The sequence below is a fragment of the Girardinichthys multiradiatus genome, chromosome 5 (genome assembly GCF_021462225.1).
Source record: "Girardinichthys multiradiatus isolate DD_20200921_A chromosome 5, DD_fGirMul_XY1, whole genome shotgun sequence".
In the NCBI taxonomy this organism is placed as follows: Eukaryota; Metazoa; Chordata; class Actinopteri; order Cyprinodontiformes; family Goodeidae; genus Girardinichthys; species Girardinichthys multiradiatus.
The window spans coordinates 14,526,669-14,549,774 of record NC_061798.1 but is presented as its reverse complement, the minus strand read 5'-3'; the positions used below and the strand labels follow the sequence as shown (position 1 = coordinate 14,549,774).

General features: G+C 38.3%; 1 protein-coding gene across 13 annotated transcripts in view; it reads left to right on the top strand.

The window, feature by feature from the left end:
* Positions 1-23,106, top strand: part of camk2d2 (calcium/calmodulin-dependent protein kinase (CaM kinase) II delta 2) — a 68,912-nt gene that overhangs the window by 7,385 nt on the left and 38,421 nt on the right. For all 13 annotated transcript variants that reach the window (XM_047364511.1, XM_047364514.1, XM_047364507.1 and 10 more), the window contains exon 2: positions 1,958-2,052. In XM_047364511.1, the coding sequence (XP_047220467.1) occupies positions 1,958-2,052 (95 nt within the window). The remainder of the gene's footprint in view (positions 1-1,957; positions 2,053-23,106) is intronic.

Genomic DNA, 23,106 nt, shown 5'->3' with positions numbered 1-23,106 from the left:
TTTTTCTTGCCATAATACAAATTCTAAGTAAAGAAAAACAAGTGGCCATCATTACTTTAAGAAATGAAGGTCAGTCAGTCCGAACAATTGGGAAAACTTTGAAAGTGTCCCCAAGTGCAGTTGCAAAAACCATCAAGCGCTACAAAGAAACTGGCTCACATGAGGACCGCCCCAGGAAAGGAAGACCAAGAGTCACCTCTGCTGCAGACGATAAGTTCATCCGAGTCACCACCCTCAGAAATCGCAGGTTAACAGCAGCTCAGATTAGAGAACAGGTCAATGCCACACAGAGTTCTAGCAGCAGACACATCTCTAGAACAACTGTTAAGAGGAGACTGTGTGAATCAGGCCTTCAAGGTAAAATAGCTGCTAGGAAACCACTGCTGAGGACAGGCAACAAGCAGAAGAGACCTGTTTGGGCTAAAGAACACAAGGAATGGACATTAGACCAGTGGAAATCTGTGCTTTGGTCTGATGAGTCCAAGTTTGAGATCTTTGGTTCCAACCACCGTGTCTTTGTGTGGCGCAGAAGAGGTGAACGGATGGACTCTACATGCCTGGTTCCCACTGTGAAGCATGGAGGAGGAGGTGTGATGGTGTGGGGGTGCTTTGCTGGTGACACTGTTGTGGATTTATTTAAAATCGAAGGCATACTGAACCAGCATGACTACCACAGCATCTTGCAGCAGCATGCTATTCCTTCTGGTTTGCGTTTAGTTGGACCATCATTTATTTTTCAACAGGACAATGACCCCAAACACACCTCCAGGCTGTGTAAGGGCTATTTGACCAAGAAGGAGAGTGATGGGTTGCTGCGCCAGATGACCTGGCCTCCACAGTCCTGGCACCTGGCACTCCAACTAGTGCTAAGCATCTCTGGGAACTCCTTCAAGACTGTTGGAAAACCATTTCAGGTGACGACCTCTTGAAGCTCATCAACAGAATGCCAAGAGTGTGTGGAGCAGTAATCAAAGCAAAAGGTGGCTACTTTGAAGAACCTAGAATATAAGACATATTTTCAGTTGTTTCACACTTTTTTGTTCAGTATATAATTCCACATGTGTTAATTCATAGTTTTGATGCCTTCAGTGTGAAGCTACAATATTCATAGTCATGAAAATAAAGAAAACTGAATGAGAATGAGAAGGTGTGTCCAAACTTTTGGTCTGTACTGTATATATATATATATAATATATAATTTTTATATTAAATTAATTAATATGAAATAGATGCAGTATGAAAACAACCAGCATGGCGACTAAACATAATAATAAGTAAATCAAATTGATGAGCATGTAAAAAAACTACGTTCAAACATGATGCTATGTGACAATAATTTAATTTTTTCATCATGATTTACACATTTCGGAATCCAGATCCAGTCTAACTTCTATCATCAGTTCATTTCTCTCCACTGATTACTAGGAGCACCTTTTTTCCTAGTTTTTTTTAACAACCAATCACAGCTCTTAGAAGACAGCGTCATACCTAGCAACGGGGTCAACCACATCTCCTCACTAAGATAGGAATCTCTGTCGTCTCCTCGCTCAGAGTCGCTCAGCAGAGAACTGAATCACTCTTAAGCTAGGATTCCAAGGCATTGCTTCTTACTGTTTTTCCATCACATAATTCCTGGCTTAGACCTATAAGTGGTGGCTTTTCTGTGTGGCTTGGTTGCAAGAAATTCTACTTGATGTATTGTTTAAATTAAAAGTATTTGCACTGACTAGTAAAAATAAATAAGAAATTGTATCCTATCATCAACACATGGCTTGAAAATCCCCTCGTCCACACCTGTAACAATTTGATACATGCGGCTTTGTACTAGTGAAAAATCAGTAACTCAAACCTCATTCAGTCTAGAGTCTGCTTGACATGTCTGCTTTTTGAGTGGCCATTTATTTGGAGCAAAGACGCATCACTGAAATATTTCTTGTGTGTTTGTGTTCAATTGAAGGGGAGCGTTCTCTGTGGTCAGGAGGTGTGTGAAGATCTCCTCTGGACAGGAGTATGCCGCTAAAATCATCAACACCAAGAAGCTTTCTGCTAGAGGTAAGAAACACAACCACACATGTAGGAGCATAAATAAGAAAACACTTTTCATGATAACCAGAGACACTCGCTGCCTGTCACTCAGTCAAATGCTGATAGGCTCTGAATGATGCTGCCTCTCAGAGAGGGCTCAAGGTTAGAGTGGGACCACTAGGGTGTGTGCATGAGTATATTAATGTCACTGAGAGACAAACAGACAATTGGACATGTAGACAGGGGGAAAAAAAATCCACCAAGAGTTTGAAAGGTTAGGTTTATTTTTAAGTTTACAGAAGGAAACAATGAACAGATCAAGTAATATGTCATCCTATATTTGCTCATTTGCACTTTTAGTGTGTGGTTTACCTTCCTCGTTGTGTGATTCATATCTGTCCTTTCGTTTTTATGTAAATGTTAGTCACACTCCTTGTGTGAGTGTGTGCGTTTGTATTGATTCAGGGCTTTAGCTGGTCTTTTGTCCCAGGGGCAGATCTCATGCGAAGCCGACCCAGTTCTTTCACATCCGTCTTTGTAATTGTAGCTGCTGGCCTGGTTGCTTGAAGCTTGGGGCACACACACACACTTATTCATACTCGAGCTCATAAAGACACTCTCAAACGCGCATGCACAATCAAAGCCATGACCCTGCCTATTTGTGAATCTTAACCGGTGGTGTGTTGTACCTCTAACGTTTCTTTTCTTCTGTCAGAGTCCACTTTTGCCAACACTTGATTGCTTGTATAAAACAGAGACTGGTACTAGAACACATTAACAGCTCATACTGGTATCTTCCAAATTTTTTTGTAACAAAAAATGAAGGCATTGGTGAAGAAGATACCACAACTGGTCGCCCAGACTGTTATAGGTTTCCGTGCTTCCCAATGGTCTGGCATTGAGGCCTGCCTTGTGGCTGCATGTCACCTTTATTCTAACCCAACCCCCTTTGTACCCCCTACTTTTTATACAGAGGTTGCAAACTTGGCGGTGGCGCAGGGGTAAAACGCCCGACCAATGTTCAGAGGCCTTAGACCTCAACACAGGTTGTCATGGGTTCAAGTCCAGGCTCGTTCACCTTTGCATGTCTTCCCCCTTTGTCCACCCCTTTCCTGTCAGCTCACTGTTTAAAAAAAAGAGAAAATAAAGGCTACAAGTGCTGCCAAAAAAACATTTAAAATGTTTTTTAAAGAATACTGTGTAGAGAGCTTCATGGAATGGATCCCATGGATGTCCAGCTGCAACCAAGCCTTACATCACCAGGTTCAATGAAGAGAGCAGGGGAGACATGCTCTCTGGAGGGAAGTGTCTAGTAATCCAATAGTCTAGTCTGGGTTTGACAGTTGTAAGAATGGCACTTTGTCCGACTGCATTGTGTCAAGTGCACTGTTTAGTGGAGAGGGGATTATGGAGTGGGGCTGTTTATTTAGTTTAAATGAATGTGTGGTGGATGCTTCTACCACAACCACACAGTGTTAGTATTGTTTTTCATAGTTTACATTTATTAGTTCCAGATGTTGGAGTCATCCATTTTGGTCGCACAGTTGAACATGCGCAGCTCAACAGACATCGCAGCTCTGACATTAGCTGGGATTATAAAACCTGCAGAAGATAAACTTTCGTTGCCATTTCCTGCGTGTCTCACGGGACGACGCATCGGAGTTGCATATCTAGAGAGACAAAAGCTCGCAGGCGAACTTTTCCTCCACACGGCTATTCCCAGAAGAGCTTGAAAGCTGGAAATCTGTCTGATACAAGAAGGTCAGAAGATTCAAATACCGATTGAAGACCACGCCGACACCCGGCGCAGGTGAAAAACCCACAGAGGTTTTATTTCCAAGGAGATGAGTTTCCTCCTTGTGATTCAGTCAACTAAACGGTTCTTCACATTTTCCCTTCTTGGACGGATGAGAAGTTTACCGTTTTTCTTTTGAGTTGATCACGGACGCGTGATCCCCCCTGTCTTTCTTCAGACCTGACCCATCCTCAACCGGTGGAGAGAAGAAATCAATGTCAAAGTAATTTCGTTCTTTTTATATAAAATTGGATAGGTGCATTTAGAGGTCTGGGCAGGGTGAGGCACAGCTTAAGGTGATTTAGAATCACCAGTAGTTAATCCAAGATATCAACTTGTTGCATGCAATACTGATTGAAGTGTTTTATGCTGAGCTGTGTTTTGATTTGCTGTGCAAGGTGCGTGTTCATGTTTTTGTCCGGCTGATCTCAAATCAGCCGGGAGTTAGAAGTCAGACTTTTAAAAGTTTTTCTGTTTAACGCAACTGCAGTCTGGGCCTCGCCTGACCACTCCTTTGTTCCAGTTTTATTACTGGAGTTTTTCCACTGAGTTCCCGTCTCAGAGTTTTATGACTCTTTGTTTGAGATTTGGGGCAATTAATTAATTAGTGGCTAAAGGGGCGTGGCCCCACTGTTTTAACAGCTGATTGCTGCAATCGAGACATCAGCACACAAGGACACTCCATGACACTCAATGCGAAGATATTTTTCTTTTATTATTATTGTTAGTCATTTTTATCCCCTTTGTGTAGAATAGTGCTTGTTACTTAGGTGAAGGTTTTTGGACCAGAATAATGGTATATCAGAATTATTAGGCTTCAATAAATCTTCGTATATATATTTAAGAGAAGCATTTGTGTTTATTTCGTGCAACAGTGATTTCTCCGTCAAAACAAGGTCGACGTTCCCCCACCTTCAGTGGAGCGGTTCAATAAACAATGACATTTAGTGGTTTTGGTTTATAATTTATCAATTATTAGTGAAAAATAACTAATTGTAATTATTAAGAACTTTGAGCCCCTAACCACAACACCAGAGGACATCTCTGATTTCTATTTGTAAGTAATGATTTTTGGTTAAGAAATTATTTTCCTGAATTATGATTTTTTTAATTATAATTGTTGATAAATATTAATTAATCAATAATCATAATCCTTACACAGATGACACTATACATAAGTTCAAGTTATTTTATTTAGACATATATTTTCTAATAGGTGCACACTTCAGTTATTATTTGTCTGAATGGTTTACTTACGCTTGATCTTTTCTTTGAGGTTCTGCAATGCAGACCAGCTGAAGGTGGAAGCTAGGAACATACCATTATTCCAAAAGACTGAGGGGGGGAACTTATCTTGTTAAAGTTGTTAGTTATTTTGTCACTTTAATATTCACTTATTTGTGCTAAGTTAAAGATGATTTGGCTTCATTTCTGTTTTAGTTAATTTTGTATGTTATGTTTATATCTGTTATGTTGCGCCTCCCTCATTTGGTGAGTTTAGGTTATTCCACCCCTATTTAAGCAGCCTTTGTTCCTTGTCTGCAGGTCAGTTTTGTTTGAGTTTAGTTATTGTTCAGTTGACCTCAGTTGAGTTGGGCCCATATCCACATTATTTATTATTTGAGTTATTTTGCATTGAAGTTTGATCCTTTAACTATTTTTGACAGTATTAAATTGAAGTTTTTTCCAATTTTGAACACCTTTTGTCCTTGTTTAAATCTGGTCCCTTACAGAATGGAACTCCTAATGCTTCAGCATACCGAGATGTTTTGAAGGTTTCGTGCTCCCAAGTTCATAGGGACAGTTTAGAGATGGTCCCTTCCATATCAACACAAATGTACTAGTGCACAAAGCAAGGTCCATAAAGACATGGATGAACAAGTTTGATGTGGAAGACTGACCTTTACTGTATAACTTTGGGATGAGTTGGAGCAGAGACTGCAAGCCAGGACCAGGACCTTTACTGTATAACTTTGGGATGAGTTGGAGCAGAGACTGCAAGCCAGGCCTTCTGGTCCAGTGTCAGTGTCTTCTGAAAGAATTGGAAAATTTTCCACAAAACGCATCCCTAAGCCTTATGGAAAGCACTAATAGCAGAATTGAAGCTGTTCTAGCTGCAAAAAGTGTGAAGATTCCAAACAGGGTGTTACATTAACTTGTTATGTATCAGGGATTTCTGCCTTACTCTTAATCCCAGGATTACTTACACAGTCATGAGAAGTATGGAAAAAAAATAAAATTAAGTATGGTAACCATTTGTGGTTGCAGACTCTTATTCCTGTTCTATTTTCTACCATAATCTAAAAAAAGAAATCCTATTTTCAGTGCAAAATATGTTACACCCAGTTCCATTGTTCATCATGACATTAAGGGATAATCTGTAGCAGCTCATGAATTTGTGCTTAGATATGTAGGAGACTATAAAACAAGCTTGAGTTATTGGTTTCTGAAGATAATGACATTGAAACTCCAATAATCCAAGAATCTTATTGAATGATACCATAAAAATTGAAAACAAGCTTAAGATTTTATTTTCTTGAGAAAATGAGGCCCTGACACTCTAAGAACGCATGGTAATACAGTGCAATTGTCTCTGTTAGTGTCAGCAACATTAATAATTTGCGCTTGTTCTCTGTTGGCAGCAAAATAAATTGCCCCTTAGAGATAATAAAGTTTATCTTGATATTGAAGCTCAAGCAAATCGTATCTCAAAATAATGATATTATGTACTATTATGACAAAATGAGCTTGGGATCTTATCTCAAGATAATAGGTGAATGAAATTGTTACTCAGAAGCATGCTTGAGCTCTCATTACCTGGAGATGGGTAATACAAAAACGATCCTGAGATACGTTTTTCTTCATATAAAGAGTTAATAAAACCTGTATTGAACAAAATAAATTCAATTTACCATTTACTCTTTCTTTATTTTTTACTATTTACTATTTCTTTGCTCTTTCTGTTTCAGCTGTTCTCTCCTTACACTTTTAGTTTATGAATAGCCAAATAAGTGCTATTTCCTAATCTCTACTATCCGTAGTTTAAAGTACAGTTTATTTATAATTATATACTTTTTTCAATACAAGATGAAGGAAAGATAAAACTTTCAAACCAAGACAAAAAGGGGAAAATACAGGGTATAAAGTTTATTTTAAAAATTGTTTAATGACTTATTTTTGCAAGCAAAGTCTGTGGTTGAAAATGATTAAAGTCAGATAAAAAATGTTTTTTTTGGTTCAGCTATAAATTCTGCTGAATCATAAAGAATAAAAAAATGATATAGCTATCTCTCTCTCTCTATATATATATATATATATATATATATATATATACAGGAGAATGCAAAAAACTCAGAAGTTGTTTTAGGCACCTCTACCTTTTAATGTCAACACATGGAGGTCTCTCTTTAGTAAAAATGGCAGCAGCACGTTGAGGCTTGTCATTGCATGTTACCACCACTAGGGGGCGGTCTCAGGAACAGAAATTAAATGTGTTGGTGTTGCTGTACTTTTCGAAGCTTAGCTCTGCTGTGGAAATGATGAAAGCTAAATATTTTCTTTTTTGTAGAATTGTGCTAAATGCTAGGCGCGGCTCATGGCGTAGTGTTGGAGCATGCAACCCAAATACGGAGGCATAAGTCCTCGACGCAGCTGTCCTGAGTTCGAGTCCCAACCCTGGAGAACTATCATGTCTTCCCCTTCTCTTTACCTGTCTTCCTGTCTGTTTGCTTTAGAAAAATAATAAAAATAAAGGCCACTAGTGCTGCAAAAATGTATCTTACAAAAACAGAAACTGTGTTAAGTCCTTTAAATATTTACAATTCTTTGGCTAGTATTCGTTTTTACCTTCTTTGATATGCAATGTTTTTTTCTTTAGTCTCCATTCTTTTTTAAATAAAAGTTGGGTTTATAGCCTCAGTCATAGCAGTGGCATAATTTTAAAGTTGCCAACTTTTTGAATGGTTGTAAATAAGCCAGATGCTAGCAATAAAATTGAAAGCAAGGGTTGTAAAAATTTAGCTAACTAGGGAAAAGTGCTAGTATGAGTTCTTTAGTTAAAAAACCAAGGTCTTCTTAACTTACTTTTTACATTTAATGTTTAGTTTGAAAAAAAAAAAAAAAAGGAGAAATAAATTATTGATACTCACTCACTGCCCACTTGCCCACCGTGCTAGTACTGGGATGGACCCTCTTTCCATTCAAAAACGCCTTAATTCTTCATAGTGTACAAGTGTTCGAAACGCTCCTCAGACACTTGGTTCATATTTACAAGATAGCATCACACTGTTACAGTAGATTGTCAGCTGCATATCTTCATGCAAAACTCACGTTCCAGCACATCCTAAAGATGGTCAAGTGGATTGAGATCTCATGACTGTGGAGAGCACTGGGTTACAGAAAAGCATTAGGCATGTTTACATGGACAATGGAATTTGGACTAAAGGGCAGATTGGAATAAAAATGCCTCATATGAATAGAAAAGAATGGAATGGAAAAGAAAATGCATTTCCACATTTAGTGGCAAAACTTGGAGTGATATTAATTTCCTCCCACTCTCTTATCCTGTAACGCAGGAACGTCCACATCATGTGTTGCTGAGCCTGTAGCTTAATTATGGAAAGCAATAACACCTCAACCACTCTCAGAACCTGGCGCGGATCCACTCTGGGTGCCCAGAACACTCAGAACCAACACACTTCTGCATTTTGTTTTCCAGCTCAGGAGGAAGTACAACTTCTTCTGCTGTTTGTTTTAGGGGATTGTGACTATACGCATTTCAAAATGCTTGTATTCTGAAATAAGCGTGCTGTGTAAACACATGTAATTATCAGATTAGTTGATTTTGCACCCATATAAACTGATTTATTTCTTTTTGTCCAATCTGAGCAAATTTGAATCCAATCAAGAAATGTTGCGCATGTGAACATAACTATTGTCATTTGAAAGTATTTGAGCTGTCTAACATGGTGAATTACCCTGGTGAAAGTTATGTACACTGTGATCGTAAAGTGATTGAGATGGTCACTAACAATGCTCAGAAGAAAACATCCCCCATTTCATAACACCACTACCAACAGTCTGTTGATATAGGGCAGGATGTATTCAAGCTTTCATGATGTTTACACCAAATTCTGTTCCTTACCATTTGAATGCTGCAGCTGAAATTAAGGCTCATCAGACCAGTTCTTAGCTGAGAGGCACCCAGTGTGGTCTTCTGGTGCTTTTGCCCATTTGGTTCAAGTTTCTTGTGCCTTCAAGGACGGTATGCCACATAACTTGATTGTAATGAGTGGTTGTTTGAACTATTGTTGCCTGTCTATCACCGGAACCAGTCTTCCCATTCTCTTCTGATCTCTGACATCAACAAAGCATTATCATCTACAACTGTTGCTTACTGCTTTTTTACAAACGACTAAAGTACAATATATTGCTGGGTAACAAAACAACTCCAATAACTAATCGAGAAACCGAATGTCAATAAGAATGTTAAAGGTAGGCTTTAAGATTCAATAAGGCAGATTATACATAGGGCCTAACAAGTGGTGTGTGTGGCCACTATAAAGCATGTTTGCACGTTTGAGAAGAAATTGCAACCAATAGTGTGACCTTGATTTGCATTATATTCTGGTTGTACTCAAACATATTTGAACTTGTAAATGGTAATGCAAATTTGGTTTTGGTACATAAATACATTTGTAGTTTAGAAAGTCACATATTACAAATTCATAAAGTCCTGCAGTTCTTAAAGGAATTGAGTCTTTAGTGTATAATAATTTTTGAAAATAAATCTCAGTTAATATAAATGTTTTATTGCTTAATTTCATTTTTTCAGTTTGTCTCCTATAAACATATACTATATTAAAAAATTTACTTTTAATTTAAGACTGTTTCTTTATAAGCATTGAAACCATTAAATGCAAAAAAAAAAAGAAATGTCCATACATGTGTACCGGCACACACACACACACACACACACACACACACTTATTTTGCTTTTTGTAGTGAGGACCATGTGTTGACTCCCATTGACTTCCATTGATTTTCAGTCATTTTCAACCCTTTCTATGCCCTAACCCTGACAATAACCTTAAACCTAACCATTACCAGTGCATGCCTAACCCTAACCTTAACCTAAAGTCAATTCATACCTTAGTCCTAAACCTAACCGTTAGCAAAATAGGTCGTGAGGACCAGCAAAATGTCTTCACTTTGGTACAAACGGTCCTCAATTTGATGGTGAAATCGGGAAAATGGTTCTCACTGTGATGCCAAGACAGGAACACACACACACACACACACACACACACACACACACACACACACACACACACACACACACACATTACGCTCTACTTGTGTGTGGATATTTCCAGGTTTACATGCAGGGGATGCTGGCGTGTCAGATATAGTCTTGGCTGCTTTACTTGATAAGCTTCAGAATTGCAACTCTGATTCTCGGGTTTAGGATAGGGCTGGTGGCTAGAATGCAGGCCGATCAAAGCGTCATGTGTGGATTGGACATTTCTGGCTGTGTGGGTTCATAAGTGTGGTGGTCTTGCTGGGGCTGGTCACTCCCTTGCTATCTACAGTCCCTTGCTATCTAATGCAGCATTTCATTAGGAGCAGCAGATGAGTCAGGGAACAAGAGGGGGCAAGAAAAATTGGCAAGAGGGATGGCACATGATAGGAAGCAGAGAAAAAGGGAGATAAGAAGAAGGATGACAAGTCGATACTTGAGTTTTCGTATTCATGCATCGCGAATCTCTCTCAGCAGTTGATTTGTACTCTCCTTTCATGCATGTGTCAGTGTCCTGTCATTATGTCTCTGCTTGCTGTCGCTTGTCACTTTATATTTGCTGGTGGTGTCCTGTGCATGTGTGGGTGTGTGCTGCTGTGCTGTTGCTTGTGTATTCCTGTAATCCCTTAACTGTATTTAAGTGTGTTGAATATATATATATAAAACCAAAGCCTGTTAATTTCATTTCTACAGATATTGCACTGCATGATAAAGGAAATGGGGCCTAGGCTTGTTTGTTTGGAGACAGCATTTGAGGAACCCCTGAATTTTACTAAATCAAAATTATTTTTCAGAATTTGTCTTAAACATTCCTCCTTTCCAGGGTCATCATTTTCTAGCTAACTCTTGGTTAGAATAGACTTTCGGTGGCGACTGATTTAATTTTTTTCCTCACCACACAAGATGATTTGTCCTTATTTTTTATTTTGGTAAATTCCTGTGTTTCTCTGGTGTCACTGTTACTCTGATTCACATCGCTTTGTTGTGAGGTAAAAGGAGGGATTGTGGAGACATGACGATTTGAATGCTGGGGAGGGAAAAATTTGAAGATTGGAGAAACAGGAGGGAAGGGTAATCACATGACTCACTGGGTACTTGAAGGCTAAAAATAAATGCTGGTCGTGCTCTCATGCTGTCTGTCTCTATCTGACACACACATGATCATGCACACGGCTTTGAAAGTATTCAGTCTTTTGAATGGAGCCATGATTTTTGGTTTTGGTTAAAGCCTTTCATTTGGAAGTGTACCTCTGTAAATCTGTATGAATATACAATATACAGGGGTTGGACAATGAAACTGAAACACCTGTCATTTTAGTGTGGGAGGTTTCATGGCTAAATTGGACCAGCCTGGTAGCCAGTCTTCATTGATTGCACATTGCACCAGTAAGAGCAGAGTGTGAAGGTTCAATTAGCAGGGTAAGAGCACAGTTTTGCTCAAAATATTGAAATGCACACAACATTATGGGTGACATACCAGAGTTCAAAAGAGGACAAATTGTTGGTGCACGTCTTGCTGGCGCATCTGTGACCAAGACAGCAAGTCTTTGTGATGTATCAAGAGCCACTGTATCCAGGGTAATGTCAGCATACCACCAAGAAGGACGAACCACATCCAACAGGATTAACTGTGGACGCAAGAGGAAGCTGTCTGAAAGGGATGTTCGGGTGCTAACCCGGATTGTATCCAAAAAACATAAAACCACAGCTGCCCAAATCACGGCAAAATTAAATATGCACCTCAACTCTCCTGTTTCCACCAGAACTGTCCGTCGGGAGCTCCACAGGGTCAATATACACGGCCGGGCTGCTATAGCCAAACCTTTGGTCACTCATGCCAATGCCAAACGTCGGTTCCAATGGTGCAAGAAGCGCAAATCTTGGGCTGTGGACAATGTGAAACATGTATTGTTCTCTGATGAGTCCACCTTTACTGTTTTCCCCACATCTGGGAGATTTACGTTGTGGAGAAGCCCCAAAGAAGCGTACCACCCAGACTGTTGCATACCCAGAGTGAAGCATGGGGGTGGATCGGTGATGGTTTGGGCTGCCATATCATGGCATTCCCTTGGCCCAATACTTGTGCTAGATGGGCGCGTCACTGCCAAGGACTACCGAACCATTCTTGAGGACCATGTGCAAACATGACCAAACATTGTATCCTGAAGGCGGTGCCATGTATCAGGATGACAATGCACCAATACACACAGCAAGACTGGTGAAAGATTGGTTTGATGAACATGAAAGTGAAGTTGAACATCTCCCATGGCCTGCACAGTCACCAGATCTAAATATTATTGAGCCACTTTGGGGAGTTTTGGAGGAGCGAGTCAGGAAACGTTTTCCTCCACCAGTATCACGTAGTGACCTGGTCACTATCCTGCAAGAAGAATGGCTTAAAATCCCTCTGACCACTGTGCAGGACTTGTATATGTCATTCCCAAGACGAAGTGACGCTGTATTGGCCGCAAAAGGAGGCCCTAGACCATACTAATAAATTATTGTGGTCTAAAACCAGATGTTTCAGTTTCATTGTCCAACCCCTGTATGTCTGTTAGTATACTGTATCTACTGTATGTTGCCTGCAATATGTTGACAATTTATTACCTCAGTTGCTTGTTAATCTGGAAAAAATGTTTTGTTATGAAAATTATCAAAAATCTAATTAAGATGAGAAACATTTCTTGTTGCAAGCTTGAGACTGACATCGAGTTACCTACAAATACTAACGTTTGGCTTGGGCTTTTGTAAGATTCTCACTATATGTTATCTTTGAGTAAAACATAATTTCACTGTACCATAATATTAACATATAAAAATGTATAGCATTATCTAATTGCTTTTATTTAAAGCAGCTTGTCATCCATTGTTTAAAAACTTTGATACATAAATAATAGTGACTGGTGATACACCTTTAGTCACTTGAGAAAAACTGTGTTTTTCTCAGCTAGTTGACTGGCAGTGTGTTGCAATAGATGAGGCCGGGGCAATGCTGTGGTAATCTATGCTCATAAGCACAAGATTAAAAGAAATAGAACTTCTGTCAGTTTTGCCTTGAATAAGGGTTTTTATGCCTTTGACCGACCCCTGCTTAGTGCTGAGAATAGAGAGAATATTTTATGTTCTTTGTGGATGACAAAAGTGACAACACCAATTTTATCCGGCCCCAGAATTTAGATGATTTCCTGCATTTTGATTGGGTGGGAAGCTGCAAAAGAAATAGCTCATCCAGGGTGCCACTCATGCAACACCGCCACCAAGTATAGGTAATTTTTATAGAAAGACCTGTCTACATGTTGTCGACAGAGAGGTCTAATAGGTCCTACGTGACTTGGGTGATCTTGGATTTCATTCTAACATTCACTTGCTTGTGTGATTATCATTCACAAGTAGCCCTGGGCTGGTATGAAAAGCCCCTTTAACATCATAACTTTAGTAGAGGTGTTCCCTGCTTTTTGCAATCAGCTGAAAGGCTCTGACCTTGTTTGACCTTTTGGACATTTTGGGTCATATTTTTTCTTTGTCTGAGACTTTCTGATTCTTGAATCTTCTTCATGGATTTGGTGAGACAAGATGGAGTACTTCTTATGACTTGTGTCTAGAACTTGACTTATGAATTCTATCTCCGACTCCTGTCACTAGAAGGATATACAAATGCAAACTGATTTATTGCGCTTCAGATATGTCTAGGATTGTTGAGGAAGTCAATTTACAACCACATCCAAACCATCTTCCTCATCCACCCTGTAACATGAAAGAACACAGTTCAGGGAAACCTTAATGGTTTGCTGACCTGTGCATTATCTCTAGCTCTCTTATAAAACAAATAAAAATCTTACCCCTTTCGGATTGGGCTTTGGTTCCCATGAGAGCCAATGTGGCTGACAAGGTAAGTAATACCTGAATAGAAAATGTCCCAATAAGGCAATAAAAATGAAAACGTTGTACTTAAACACACACTACCACCAAAACTGTAGTAGTGATACCAAATTTGTTGTTGATAAGGAAATTAATAAACTTCAAAATGGATCGTGAAATGTACAGGTAGCCATTGGAGTTAAATTGGGGGTAATGTACTCAGACTTATTCCAGTTAAATGTCGCACTGCAGCGTTTTGTACAACCCGCAGGAGCCTAATTGATGCATCATTCACCACAATGAAGAGTGGGGTAATCAGTAATCCAATCTAGATGTAACAAATGCATGGATTGCTGTTTCAAAAAGATGCCTTGATAAAGTGGGCTTCTTTTGGCTAACTGCGTCAAATGAAAACAAATCTAGATTTGGATCTTACAACAGCCCTGCTTTGAAATTTCCATCTTAACTCCCAGGTTTGTTATGATCGGCCTTACATTTTGAGTCGAAGAGCTGAGATCTATGGTGGAGGTCTCAAATGTTCCACCAAAAACCATCAATTCTGTTTTTTGTTTAGGAAAATAAACTCCCATAAAGTTAAGCTAGAAATCAAAATTGCAGCTGTTACATTTAAAAATGGCTTTACTCTGTAAGTAAAAGAACCTACAGCATGACAAATAAGCCTAATAGACTACAAGAACAGCAATCTTAAGTATACACTTTGTGCTTCCTACGTGTTGTTGCATGCTGTTTTTCCACCCTCTAGTCATTTCCCTTGTCTGGCCCCTTAGCAATTAATTTGTTCTTTGAGTGCTGCTGTATGTGCTGTACGTCCATTAAAAAAAAAGCAGCAACAAAAAACTATTCTTGGTTTTCTGCTGGTGTATAATGTTGTTCTTCTACTGTGATTTAAAAACATTTTGATTCCGTTAGAAGATATTCTTGTTCTAGGCATGGCATGAGATTCTCAAGTAATCATAACCTCTAATAAAAATAACATGGTATCCTCGTCTTACACACACGCGCGTAGGGGCCTAGGCACTGGGAACCATAAGTAGCAGTGGGTCCTCACAACAAAATATATGTTGGGAAAACGGGCCTTATACTGTAACAAGATTTAACACCTGCTAAAATTAGGAGTAGGGGAATAGTCTAATGGACTGATATTAGCTGGTTAGTTAGTCGGGCTATCTGTCTATGTAGCCAGTTCAGGTCATACTGCTTCTTATCTCAATGTCTTCAACTGGAATTAGGCTACAACACAACATGGCTTGACGATTGCTTGAAATCCTTCTTGTCATCTAGAACTCTTCGAACTGATTTAGTATGTATTGTCTTGAATTTTACAACTTGGGCTATTGGCATTGTTGCACGGATGTATATGTTGATCATCCAATGCAGGGTAGCTTATCTTGCCAAAGTATCATTCACATAATGTTACAAGCTTGCATCCGAAATGGTAAAAAGCATTTGCCTGAAGGTGTCATCGACAACTAATAAACTAATATTACGACAAAAGGACAAAGCACAACTGAATAAACAAAATTGGTAACTTAAAGGTTTTCAACGTGCAGTTTTTCGCTGCTACAAGTTTTATTTATCCTGTCTTCTGTTTTTGTTCATAGCAGTCGAGCTAAAATAGCAACAGCGCCATCTACAGACCAAGAGAACCCTCTGTGTTAATCTACATATTCCCAAAAGAGTCCCCCTATGACATGTAGACATCCATTTTCTTTGGAGTACCTCAGAGTACAAGCTAGCCCTGCAGATGCTAGCATTAGACAAATTCAAGAAATGGCAAGAAACTGTCCCTACTGTATATGATATCCCTATCATATACGGTAGGTGCATTGAAGTTATCAAAATGTTCTGGCCAATTTTCCATCTCCTTTTTTTGTAAAGCTTGAGCTGCTAGAACAGATTTTAGCTAATTTCTTTTTCTCTTTAAAAACTTAAATATAAGAAGATAGAGAAACAGCATTGAACATTTTATGGATCACTGCTGCCATAAGGTTGCAAACACAGTTATATTTTTGAAATAATTGCTAGGGCTTATTTTTTGAAGTTTTATTTTGCTCTAATGACATGCAACTACAGCAGGAAATAGAGATATCACACCTCTTGGATGCATTACATTTACATTCAGAAGATTGACAATGACATTCATTTGGATATTTTATAGATGTTGGAAAAACTTTTGACACAGTTGATCACGGATTACTTGTATTTAAATTACACAAGTATGAATAACTAATAAGGATTCTAGGGTAGGGTTATTATGGTAGGCGCTATATATGATTTAACTTCAGCATATATCCTTTCAGTTTTCCATTTGTTCCATTTCTTTTGTCCTTTGTTCTGTATGCTGCTTAACTAAGTGAATTGTAAACAACCCTAAAAGAAACAATATTTTTAAAGCGAACCTTTATATTGTGATTACAGGATTGTTTTGTGTTACCTCAGTTCTGCAGATGCTTCTCACCTGCAGCACACAACAGTTAGCTCAATGTTGGACTCATAAATATTAACAAAGCACGGTATGGCCTGATCTATGCATGCAGATCGCTGTATTTAATTATAAAGTGTTTGTGTCTGCTTGTTTTTCTTGGCCATCAAGTCAGGATGCCCTCAGACTATCCTTCTCTGATTAAAACTCTTTCACATATTCGACTAATGTGTGTGTCTGCTTTAAACTTGAACATGATAATAAACATAACTGTGATGTACTCCTACGCATATTCTTGGAGCGGTTTTATCTTTGACACCAGCCGCCTTTGTTTCTCCTCTGAGGGGGCAAGATTGGGAGTTATTGGTTTCATAACTTTTCCTCTGTTGATAACCAGCCGAGGGTGACGGTGTCTCTGCTTTTTGAATGGTTTTATTAGGCCCCTGTGTTCTGTAAGCTGAAGAATGGAACGGTATGGAGGAAGATTGCTTCGCTGCTGCCCACTGAGGACGTTACACTTGCCTTACACAATTTTTTAAATGAAAAATCTTCATTATTTTAGAGGACAGCATTTCCTGTAACCTGCCGTTACATGTGTGGTTTGCTTTTGTCTGAGTGTAACAGTTAAGACTGAGGATAAGACCTTTCTTTCTTAAACACTGTAATTATTGATTGCTTGAAGGTGTGCTTTGACTGTGGCTGACCCAGAGAGTGTTTTAAACCTGGTTGTAATGTCAGACCAAGACAGCATCCAAGATAGGCTAATATACAGCAGCCATCCAAAATATCAAAAACTTTCAAAACATGGAATTTAACTTGGATGATAGAATTTAATTTGTTGATCATCAGAACTGTAATGATAGTCGCCGGGAGTTTACAGTACTGTAGGTCATTAAAACACATTAGGGGACTTTATATAGGAACCAGTAGTATTCTGGCATATGTTGCATGATGGAGAAGCTGGGCTGCCCCTTGGGGATGGAGAAAGGTCTTGCAACTCCACCATTTTTGTCACCATTTTCACCGCCCTGATTATCAATTAGCATAATTGAAAATCAGGGCTTTTCTAGGATGGTATACTAAAGATGTCAGGTTTCTAGTGTCCACATTAGTCCTGGCAGTGTTGCTCAGAAACTGATTGTCTATTTAACTTCCATCAAGATAGCAGACAGTCAGTAAATTGGCTTGTTTTGATAAATAATTGTGTGTGGAAAGGTTTATTTTTTTAAGGAAGTGGTTAGCAATTTAGCTGTATATTTTCTTTTTTTCCATTTTGACAATCACATGGTTAGAGATGTGTTCTTGAAACGTTCCTTTACTTGTTGCGCTGTTTACAGCTTTACCCATAAATGGGTGAAGATTAGCTTGTTACTTTAATGGTTGTGTGTTGAATGTGCACCCAAAGTGAAACTGGATTGTTCCTGTGATCAGTTGTTCAGATGAGTAACTCATTGTCATTTTAAAGAAACCAGTTTGAGATGATTTGAGCTTTCATGTATGGTGCATCATCTTACTGAATGTAGCCATGTGAGGATAGGTACGCCATGGTTATAAAGTTATGGAAATGGTCAGCAACAATAGTCAGAAAATAATGTTATGTCAAAGCAATGCTCAGTTAGTACTAATGGGCTCAAACGTGTGTCCTTGCCAAGCTTCCATAGTTGTTACACTGTTTCCTGCTGCACCTGTCAATGGATGAAGACTGACTTGTGCCTTAGGCAGGTATGTGAAATGTGCACCAAAAGTGAAACAAGATTATTCCTGTGCGAACAGATGAGGAACCAAGGTGAAAGTTTTTTGTTTCTTTCACTTTAACAAAAAGCAGGAAAATCCCTAACTCATTAACAGTACTACTGAGAGCACATCAGGTATAATTTTAAGTTTTAGAAATGAATAACATTATGTCCTTTTTATGATGTTTCATAAAAAGGGAAACATCTTGAACTCTTCATCGCTGACTGCATTGTCTGTGCTCTGCAAAGATGTAAAACATAGCAAAATGCCAGATTAATATCAAATCAACTTATTTTTGTTTTTCATAACGTTGCACCATTGTTTTAGAATGCAGAACGCTGCAAGAGCTTTCTGGTCGCAACTGAGCAGCCCTTCGTCTGCATTTCTCCTGACGATTACACTAGAACCCAAGACCAGTGATGTGTGGTGTGCAGACATGATAATATGAAGGTGTTTTTATTTGGATTTGCTCTGCTTCAAGCTGGTAGGGAGTGCCAACAACCAATTTTTTCATGAAAGATTAACCTTATTAAATGCAAAAAGCAGTTTTCAAATGATAATTATGATTAAAAAATAAGTTATCCACACCAACTTGGCTCTATGTAAAAAAAAACAAACAAAAAAAACAGAACAACAGTAATCACCAATTAAACCTAACAACTTGTGTCACTCTTGGCAGCAAAAACTCTTTAAGATCACTGTGTAGGATGTATGGCCCATTGTTCTTGGCCAAATTAATTTAATTCAGCCACAAGGAGTGGTTTTGACATGAAGAGCCTGTTTAAGATCATGCCACAGCATTTAATCAGATTTAAGCTTTAACTTTGACTAGGCCACTCCACAACACTCATTGTTGTGAGTCATTCAGAGGTGGAATTACTGCTTTGCTTTAAATGATTGTTCACTTGTCTTGAAATTAAGGTCACTAGCATTTTCCTTCATGATTTTTTTGGTTAAGAGCAGAATTCATGGTTACACTAAATATTATAAGTCATCCAGGTCCTGAGGTAGCAAATCAGCCCCAGGCCATCACTCTGCTATCACCATGTTTATCATGTTTTTATTCTGAAACCCTGCGTTAATTTTATGCCACATGTAATGCGATTTACATATTTTTAAAAGTTCCAAATTTTTCAGTCACCAGAATATTTTCCCAAAGTCTTTGAGTTCCTCAAGATGCTTTCTTGGCAAACGTGCAACATGTCTTTGTGGTTTTTATGGTCAGAAGTTTTTACTTTGGAACTTTCCATCATTTTTTGAACAGTCTCTATCTTGCTGTTGAATCATGAACATTGACTTTATTTAAGGCAGGTGTGACCTGCAGTGCTTTAAATCATGTTCTGGATTCTTCATGACCACTTGAATGAGTTGTTGATTTGCTCTTGGAGTAACTTTGGTAGGCTTTCCACTCACCGGAAGATTCTCCACTGTTCCAGGTTTTCTCCATTTCTGACTAAAGGCGCTCACTGTTTCACTGCAGTCCCAGAGCCTTAGGAAATGGCATTTTTAGCCCTTTCTAGGCTCAAAGATATAAATGACTTTGTCTCTCATTTGTTTCTAATTCAATAGATCTGGGAATGGTGTGTTGAATTTTGAGATATTTTAGCCTACCTCATTTTTCATCATTTTAAGATTGCGTTAGAGCTCAACTTTCCCGAAAATGTGGTTAATCTTATTTGATTCATGGTTTAACAAAGGGGGATACTTTTCACATAGTCCAATACATTTGGATAGCTTTTTTTCCCTTAATTAATGAAATAATTTTAAACTGCATATGGTAATTTACTCAGATTACCATTTTCTGATATAAAAACAATCTGGTGATCTAAAAAGTCTGACAGTGGTGTTATCTTTTTATTCATATTCTAAACATTTTCTTTGATCTGCTCAATTTTTTTTTTCAAATCCCTTTTCTTTATTGTTCCATTTACTTTTTATGTCGCCTCTTTCTGTTCCTAAATTTGGTATTATTGGGCCTACAAGATGTGAAATTGAGTTCAAATACAACACACTGCTGTGGTGTTATTGCACATGTGAGCCTTCAGGAAATGAAATGAGGAAGAGGCTGGCTAGTGGTCTGCATTGGAAATTCTCAAGTTGTCTCATGATCCACATGATGCAATGATTTTTAGGGGCCAGTTTAGAAAAGCTGTCATTGCGACACTTTGGAGTGAGCTGGTGAACACCTCTAGGTTGTATATGCAGTTGTGTATATGTATTATTTTTAATAACCAAAGAGATCTTCTTCATAATCAAATTTTCTAAATTATATGGGCAACAAACTGTTATGTCAGTTCATTGCAGTAGTATGTTAGTCCTCGTGTCAGTTCCCAAATGTTTACTTTAATTCAAAAGATTTATGAATTCTGGCATAACCAACATTTAGCTTGCAAGCTTATTCTATGCCTCATATCATTTTTTCTGATGTAGTTTTGGTTATTGTGGAATGTTGTCTGATTTATGATACACATTTGATATTAAAACTAGATTTCAAAAGGCATTTAATGAAAGCAACATCTGTCCATCCATCCAATTCTCTAAAACCCCATGTGTTCCTCCCTAGGGTTTTGGGGGTTATTGGTGGTGAGGTGAGGTACAGCCTGGACAAGTTGGGAGTCTGCCACAGGACCAGCACATATGACAAACAATCATGCACACATGCTCTCATACTTAGGATAAATTTAGAATATCAACCTAACCTAACTTGTATATTTTTAGACTGTTTGGGAACACCGGAGTACCCAGAGGAAACACACACGTATAAGTAGAACATGCAACAAACATGAAGAAAAAAAATCATTCCAGTTTCTACTTGAGTTTCTTTCTCTCTTTTTAAAAGTTTGACACATTGAAGAAGAAGGATATGCCTTTTACAAATCAGTTCTGACATATGGAACATGGCACTGGCATGACTGAACAGATAAAATATACAAAAGCCTCTCAAAACTAACAGCTGCAGGTTCAAAGAAATGATCCTATCATTCTCAGAAGAAATAACTCCTTAAGAGCTCCTTCCATATCTCCATCATAGAAATCTAAACCCAATAGCTTTCTTTACTTCCTCAAAATATGCTTTCACACCGGTTGCCATTTCTCTTTTTCTGGCAGCCACATGTATTGTGGCCTCCACCTTCACATCATTATGAAGCACCCTACATAAGTTAATGAAAATGAGCCTACGTCATGATTTTGAACAGTATTTAAAAGGTTTGCTTGTGGAGTCATGAAATGTCTGTGGTTTAACTAAGAGATAATTACAAGTGATTTAAAGACTTGAATATCTTTTTTGAATCTCTTGGTAAATAACTGATATGACACTGAGGTTCATATTTTCCTATTTTCTTAAAAGAATCTTATCCATTGTTTGGAAGAGGATGATAGGAATTTCTTCAGAAAATTACAGAAAAGCTGACTCAAAACTCTCTGAGGATATTTCAGATGTACCAGTATCTAAATCTGTCATTGTTAATCACAGCAGCTGTTTGAAAAGTGAAAAGTTCTAAGTATTTCAGTATGGCGAGTTTAAAGAAAAAATATAAGTACAGAAAAATACAGGCAGCCTTAATTGGACAGAAGTAAGTTTGCAAATGTTACGTGAAAGCAGTTGACTGCAGTAGGTCAACGTCTGTAATTATACCGTGCCTTGCATAGGTACTCCTAAAGCCTTTTACAAATCTTGACACATTACAACAACAAACTTCAATTCATTTTATTGGGACTAAATGTGGTGGAACATCTCATGAGAATGCATGATTTGCAAAATGTTTTACAAAAAAACCCCAAAAAAACATGACATGCATTAGTATTCAGCCCCATCCCTAAGTCAGTTCTTTGCATTTTCAGAACCCCCTTTTACTGCAGTTACAGCTGCAAGTCTTCTGGGTTATATCTCTTCCAGCTAATAGGTCGAATTGCTACCCTATTATTCTCACTTCAGGCTGGGTCAGACATGAATGGAGAGCTGTAAGGTTTTTTTCTACAGGATCACCAAGCATTAAGCTCTACCTATCTTTCCATCAACCTTTCCATCTTTCTGCCAAGGAAAAAAGCATCCCCACAGCATGATCCTGCCACCGCCATTGAATATAGTTGTTCTGTTGTGTTCAGGGTTTTTTGCAGTGTTTTGACAACTTTTGCACGTAGGCCAGGAAGCTCGGTTTTAGTCCCATTTAATAGAGAACCGCTTCTTTTGAATGCTTGCTGTGTTCTCCACTTGGCTTGTGGCAAACTGCAAACAGGGTTTCTTATGACTTTCTATAAATTCCTTTTTTCCTGACTAAATATTGGAATGCAAGGATAAAATTTCTTTAGTAAACTGAATTTTTCACCTGACCTTTAGATCTCTGCTGCTCCTCCAGGATTACCATGGGCCACCTGGTCTAGCATAAAAATTATAAAGTATATTTAAGTTTGTAGTTATACATTGAAAAGATTTGAAAATAAAAATGCCAATACTTTTGCAAGGCACAGCCATTACAAAACCTACACCAATGTCAGAAACACAGCTAACAATTTTAACAAACGTAAGGGAAATACCTCTCAAAGCCTCTCCAGCAACAAGGATGAAGCTTGCACATATGCATACACAGCTAAATATTGTAAAGCTTTTTTGTCAATAATTTGCAACCCATTGTTACCAAGTAGAGGGTTTTGGAGGGTCAAGCAGATTTCAGATTTGCTTGCTACAGCAATATTTATAATAAAGGGGATTTACTTATACAGGAAAAAGTTAAAAAAAAAACCCAAACTGTTAGGTCAACCAAAAAGCTTCACATGCACTCATTCACTCTAATCCAGGTGCTGCTTTGATGTTTCTTTAAGAATAAGCACCTTCTCAAAGAAAAATCAAACTGCATAGATAAACAGCTTTAACACCAGACAAGATGGAGAAACAAGCACTTTCTTCTCACTTCCTTCTGGAAATTTTAGAGGTGAATTGAACAATATTTTCTT